This window comes from Elephas maximus, chromosome 7 (genome assembly GCF_024166365.1).
Source record: "Elephas maximus indicus isolate mEleMax1 chromosome 7, mEleMax1 primary haplotype, whole genome shotgun sequence".
Taxonomy (NCBI): Eukaryota; Metazoa; Chordata; class Mammalia; order Proboscidea; family Elephantidae; genus Elephas; species Elephas maximus.
The window spans coordinates 128,348,673-128,354,410 of NC_064825.1; the positions used below are offsets into that span (position 1 = coordinate 128,348,673).

Below are 5,738 nucleotides of genomic sequence, written 5' to 3' on the forward strand. Positions count from 1 at the left end.
TTGCCATCAAATCGATTCCAACTTATAGTGACCCTATAGGACACAGCAGAATTGCCCCCATAGGGTTTCCGAGGAGTGCCTGGTGGATTCGAACTGCCGACCCTTTGGTTAGCAGCTGTAGCTCTTAACCACTACACGAGACACAAAAGGAGGGGCAATACCCAGGGGTGAAAATCCACACTGGGCAGCTTGGGCCAAAGCCTGAGGATGGGAACAGAGATGGGATAAAGCAGGCCTCCATGGGTGCCAGGTATCCCACTGGCGATGGGCAGTTTGTGTCACAGGAAGAAGCCTGCCTCTGGGGCCTGGGGACCTGGGACCTGGCCCTGCCCTCATCACCCACCTGGCTTAGCTCACATTTCCTGCAGGACTTTGAGTACAAGTGGTGAACTCCTCTCAGGGCCTCCATTTCTATTAAATACATATTTTAAAAGTCCCCTGTTGAATATGTGAGGTAACGCAGACCATGACTGTCCCATAGGATGGATGTGAGAACAAAATGCACCAGTGAGGACGAAAAGACTGTAGGTACCTGGGGGGAAGGCTGGTGGTCCTGTGGTGGAGGCCTACTCTCCCACCTTGGGGTGCCAGCCCCAAGATCCCAGAGGGCTTCGGAGGAGGATGTGGCCTTTAGCAATCGCAACCCAAAGACAATGAGCTCTCTTGCTCTCAGGCTTTCGGGTTCCTGCATCAAAATAAAAGAGATCCCTGGGTGGTTCAAGCGGTTGGCGCTCCGTTACTAACCTAAAGGTTGGTGGTTTGAACCCTTCCGCGTCAGTGGGAAAGGCTGCAGCCAAGAAAACCCTATGGGGCAGTTCTACTCTGTGACACAAGGGGTCGCCATGAATCGGAATCAACTCCGCAGCCACAGGTGTTTTGTTTTTTGATCCTAAAACAAACACAGACACACCCAGCGCCCCCGCCTCAGCAAAGCACAATCAGTGAATTAAACCTTTGCCGACAGCCGCCTAAAGCCCGGGCCTCATTCCCCGCTCAGCACCTTGGCTCCGCGTAAGCAAAGGCCGGGGAGGGGTCCCGCCTGGGCTCCCTACCCGCCCTGCGGCCTTCAGGCCTTGGGGTCCAGCTGGCCTGCACGCACCCCTTCGTAGGTGGTAAAGCCGCAGGTGACTGGCTTCACTGGCAGGTAGTGGTGGATGGTGACGACAAGCCCTACCCGCTCCCTAAGCGGGGGCTGATTGGCGGAGGGCCTGGACGAGGCGGGGCAGCTCTGGGGCTATTTAACCCAAGGGGGTCGCGGTCTAGGAGTTATGCTGTAGGTCATTGCTGAGCTCAGGTAAGGCCTCTGGGGACAGGAGGTGGGGCGGGCTGTAGGGGCCTAGGTGGAGGTCCCATTGTTGACCCCGCGGTGGTGGGGGGTACTGTCGCCTGAGCCCTTTAGTTGACGTCTCTCTCCAGCGGTGATGGAGGATTTAGGAAAGTAGCTTGAAATGCTGGAGGCGGCCTCACCTAGCCTTAATCCAAGTGCTAGTCTAGTATCTTTTCTTTCTTTGGGCCTCAGTTTCCACATGTGTGAATTCAGGAGTCGGTGACCCTTTCAACTCTGCCGCTCTGGTGCGGGCTTGGGGGTTGAGAGTTGGGGGCGAGGAGCAGTTAAACTCTTGGACTTTTGGAGTCAAACAGGCTCCACCTTTAACTGGCTGTGAGAGCTCCATGCCTCAGTTTCCTCGTTTGCAGAATGGGTATAACATTGTACTTGCCTTCCTGGATAAGATAATGGGTAAACCATTTAGCACAGCTTCCGGCAATTAGTGAGCCACAGTGGTGCTCCTGGCTACGGTTACTACTCCCCGGACCTGGCCTGGCGTGCCAGGCGAGTAGGGTGTTGTCACCTCTTGGAACTTTGTTTCTTTTCTGGCTCCCCCACCCCACATGGTTCCCAGCTACCTTCTGTTCTGAGGCCCCAAGTTGCCACACCCATACTTCCACCTTCTTGAGGTCTCCTGTCCTGCATGCTTCACCCCCCTTGACTTGTGGGGGAACAGGGGGCAGGTGCTGAGTCCTGGGGCTGCTTTCCCTACAGGTCACCCTGCCCCACCCCACCCCACCCCACCCCTACCCCCTATGAGATGAGTGCCACCCAAGACCCTGCCACTGTCCCTGTGGTAGCCACCCAGGTGAAACTGGGAGGCTCGAGCTGTCCAAGAGGGGGCAGTGGGTCTCTCCTTTCCCGCCGGCACCAGGAGCTCCACACCTTCCTCAACCTTCTGGGTGAGTTTATTTGGCTGGCATGGGAGGGGGTGTAGGGGCCAAGTTTGAAAACAAATGTGAAGGGTGGGACCTAGACCTACCACTTCCGCTCTCAGGTGGCCCAGGTTTGGCAGGTGGGAGGGGGTGGTGCCAGTGGAACCTTGGGCTTTGGCGCCCTGATGCCACTTTTGTCTTGGGGAGTAACCTGGGACCACTGTTTCTCCTTTTCACCTCCAGAGGATAGTTTTATCCAGCAATTCCTCTCCAGAGACCCCTGTTTCCAGATCTCGGATAAGGTGAGGGGGGCAGAGTGCAGGTAGAGGCGGGGGCTCACTTGGGGACAAGGTTGAATTCTGCTACTTTATTGGGGACCCCTGGGCTGATGAAAGGTCCCTGGGTGGTGCAAATGGTTTACACTCAACTGCTAACCTAAAGGTTGGTGGTTTGAACCCGTGCAGCAGCACTGTGGAAGAAAGGCCTGGCAACCTGCTTCAGCCAAGAAAACTCTATGGAGTGGTTCTACTCTGTAACACATGCAGCTGTCATGAGTCAGAATCGACTCTGATGGCACGGGTTTGGTTTTTCGTTTTGCTCTGGTAGGAGGAGCAGTCTTTTCTTCCACCCACCAAAATTTCCTTGGGTACAAAGGTCCTGGCCCCTAGTCCTCCCCACTGACATCTAACCCTCACCCCTTTCTCTGCAGTATCTCCTGGCCATGGTGCTGGTTTACTTCCAGCGTGCCAGCCTGCAGCTCAGCGAATACACCCACAGCAACCTGTTCTTGGCACTGTGAGTTGGGGAGGTGGTGGAGAGACTTGCTGGGAGTTGTAGGATGGGACAGGACAGATGCTATGGCCTCTGCTCCCTGGCCCCATGCCCCTGTGATCAGGTACCTTGCAAATGACATGGAAGAGGACCTGGAGGACCCCAAGTGTGAGATTTTCCCATGGGCACTTGGTGAAGATTGGCGTCCTTGGGTGGCAGACTTCTTGCACCAGAGGGACAAGCTGTGGGCCCGGATGGGCTTCCGGGCTGCCGTGAGCCGTCAGTGCTGCGAGGAGGTGCGGCCCAGCAGCATCCCTGAGTGGGAGAAAGAGGCTAGGCCTGCCACCCCACTGACCACCCACTTGCCTCCTCCCAGGTCATGGCAAAGGAGCCATCCCACTGGGCCTGGACACGGGAGCGGCGCCCCCACCATGGGGGCGCTCAGAGGGGCTGCCCAGAGGCCCCGGTCTCCCTGCCCCGGGGCCCTGGGCTCTCACCACCCCATTGCTCCCTTTGTGGTTTGCCTCCATGCCACCGCCGCCCCACGCCCCCCTTGCCTGTCTCATTCAAGTGCTCCTCTCCAACCCCTGTGTGGCATCACCCTTCCTCCCACACTTGTCTCTCAGTGGCCGAAGACCCCTGGGATGGGGGCTTCATCATTGTCCTGCCCCCTCAGCTGCACCTGGAGCCAGGCACCTATGCCCTCCATAGTAAGCGGGAACAGGGGCTGGGGGCCGGGGGGCAAGAATGGGGAATGGCAGGACGGGAGGAGGGGCACATGGGCCCCCCTAGCTGTGTGAGCTTGTCCCCAGGCAGGCTTCTGCTCTGAGCCTTGCTCTGTCCTTCTCTGTCCAGTCCTCCCAGAGCCTCCGCTATGCCCTGGGCCCTGATGCTTGGCACAGCGAAGAGCAGCTTGTCTGCTGACCCGATGCTCCCCTGGCTGTGGCCCGGGGCCTCCTCTCCTGTCTTGTTGGCCTCAGGCTGGCAGCACTGCCCATGCCCCCGGCCCCTTTCTCCCAGCCTGCATCTTGTACCCACTCTGGTCCCGGTCCCTTCAAATAAACTCGTGTCCACAGGACACCAACTGTGCTTAGGCCCTGGCCTGGCTCCTTGACCCAGGGCAGGGGTTGGGAGGGGGTTGATGGGAACAGGGATCTGCCAGGGTCAGGCCTGTGCCCCTGCCCATTGGTGTGATGTAGGCCAGTTATCATTGTCCTGAACCTCAATTTCTCCTCTAAAACATCTATCACCTATGGATGACGGCAGCAGGGATGGAATTAAGTGAAGTGTATACAGTCCATAGGAGAGGCCTGGAACCTATTTAAAAAAAAAAAAAAATGCTCAAATGGAAAACAGCTCTACAGTCAGGCTAGAAATGCCTCAAGGCCAAGTCTGTTTAGGAATAAAACATGGTCCCTGCCCTGAGCTGATATAGTATTATAATACAACCCCCCCCCAAAAAAAAACCACAATGGGAACACAAAAGAGTGAATTTCTTGTTCATGGGGGGCAAGGGAGTCTTCCCAGAGGAGGTGGTATTTCAACTGGGCCTTGAACAATGTCCAGTTTGCCCACAGAAGGCAGGGGAAGGATATCCTTGGAAAGACAGTTTAGAGAAGCAATGAACACTTGCTTTCTGGAGCCAGACATAAACTCAGCATGTTACTTCATCTGTCTCCCTGTGTCACCCTTGCCTCATCTGTAAAATGGGTATTACACTAAAGTGGGTGTTGTGAGATTTGAGTGAGTTAATGTGCAAAAGATCTTACGGCAGTATCTGGAGTGAATGGATGCTCAGATGCGGGCCGTGGATGTCTCCGGAAGAAGGGACTGCCACTCACAGGAAGGCAAGAGGAGGCTTGGGGAGGGGCTGGAACAGGAGGTGGAGAAGGCTGGAGGAGAAATCTCCCAGTCAGATGGCAGGAGTCTGGACAAGATCCCCTTCCTGCTTTGTGAGTGGCTCCCTAGGGGCATAGGTTAAGAAAGCCTGCGGATTGAGGACAGTAAGAGCCAAGACAAGGACTAAAAAGTATTTTTACTTCGTTTTTCAAATAGATAATATATTCACACATACATTTTGAATTCTGAACCTAAGAGTCTCCTTCTCCTGACTATCAGCTATCTGGTTTCTCTTCCCAGAAGAAATGACAGTAATAGTTTATGTGCTTCCAAAGAGTCTAAACATACATAACTAAACTCAAAAAACCCACTGCTGTCAAGTTGATTCCAACTCATATCGACTCTATAGGACAAAGTAGAACTGCCCCATAGAGTTTCCAAGGAGCGCCTGGAGGACTCAAACTGCCAACCTCTTGGTTAGCAGCTGTAGCACTTAACCACTACGCCACCACAGTTTCCAAATTGTTATTAAATTATTATTATTAATAAATGATTAATACTGAGGTAAAATTCACATAACACAAAATTAACCATCTTAAAGTGCACAATTTAACGGCACTTAGTACATTCACAGTGCTGTGCAACCAGCACGTCGCCCTAGTTGCAGAACACTTTCATCACCCCCAGATAAATCCCTGAGCCCATTTCTCCCTTCCCCGGTGCCTGACTCTATGGACTTGCCTATTCTAGACATTTCACGTAAATGGACTACAATATGTGGCCTTTTGTGCCTGACTTCTTTCACTCAGCGAAGGTTTTTCAAGGTTCATCCATATTGTAGCATATTTAATGTATTCACATTCAGTATTCATTCCTTCTTAAGACTAAATAATCCTCCACCGTGTGTATGTGCCACATTTTGCTTA

General features: G+C 53.9%; 1 protein-coding gene across 1 annotated transcript; it reads left to right on the top strand.

The window, feature by feature from the left end:
• Positions 1-2,087: 2,087 nt before the first annotated feature.
• SPDYC (speedy/RINGO cell cycle regulator family member C) lies at positions 2,088-3,897 on the top strand. Its single transcript, XM_049891857.1, has 6 exons — positions 2,088-2,229; positions 2,446-2,504; positions 2,912-2,997; positions 3,098-3,269; positions 3,350-3,769; positions 3,829-3,897. Exons 1-6 carry the CDS (start codon positions 2,088-2,090, stop codon positions 3,895-3,897), a joined length of 948 nt encoding a protein of 315 aa, XP_049747814.1.
• Positions 3,898-5,738: the final 1,841 nt, after the last annotated feature.

Excerpts from the sequence above, each read along its gene's own strand:
- SPDYC (XM_049891857.1), top strand. The coding sequence starts at position 2,088 with ATGAGTGCCACCCAAGACCCTGCCACTGTCCCTGTGGTAGCCACCCAG. Across the intron at positions 3,270-3,349 it reads GCCGTCAGTGCTGCGAGGAG|GTCATGGCAAAGGAGCCATC; the intron begins GTGCGGCCCAGC and ends GCCTCCTCCCAG. Across the intron at positions 3,770-3,828 it reads ACATGGGCCCCCCTAGCTGT|TCCTCCCAGAGCCTCCGCTA; the intron begins GTGAGCTTGTCC and ends TTCTCTGTCCAG.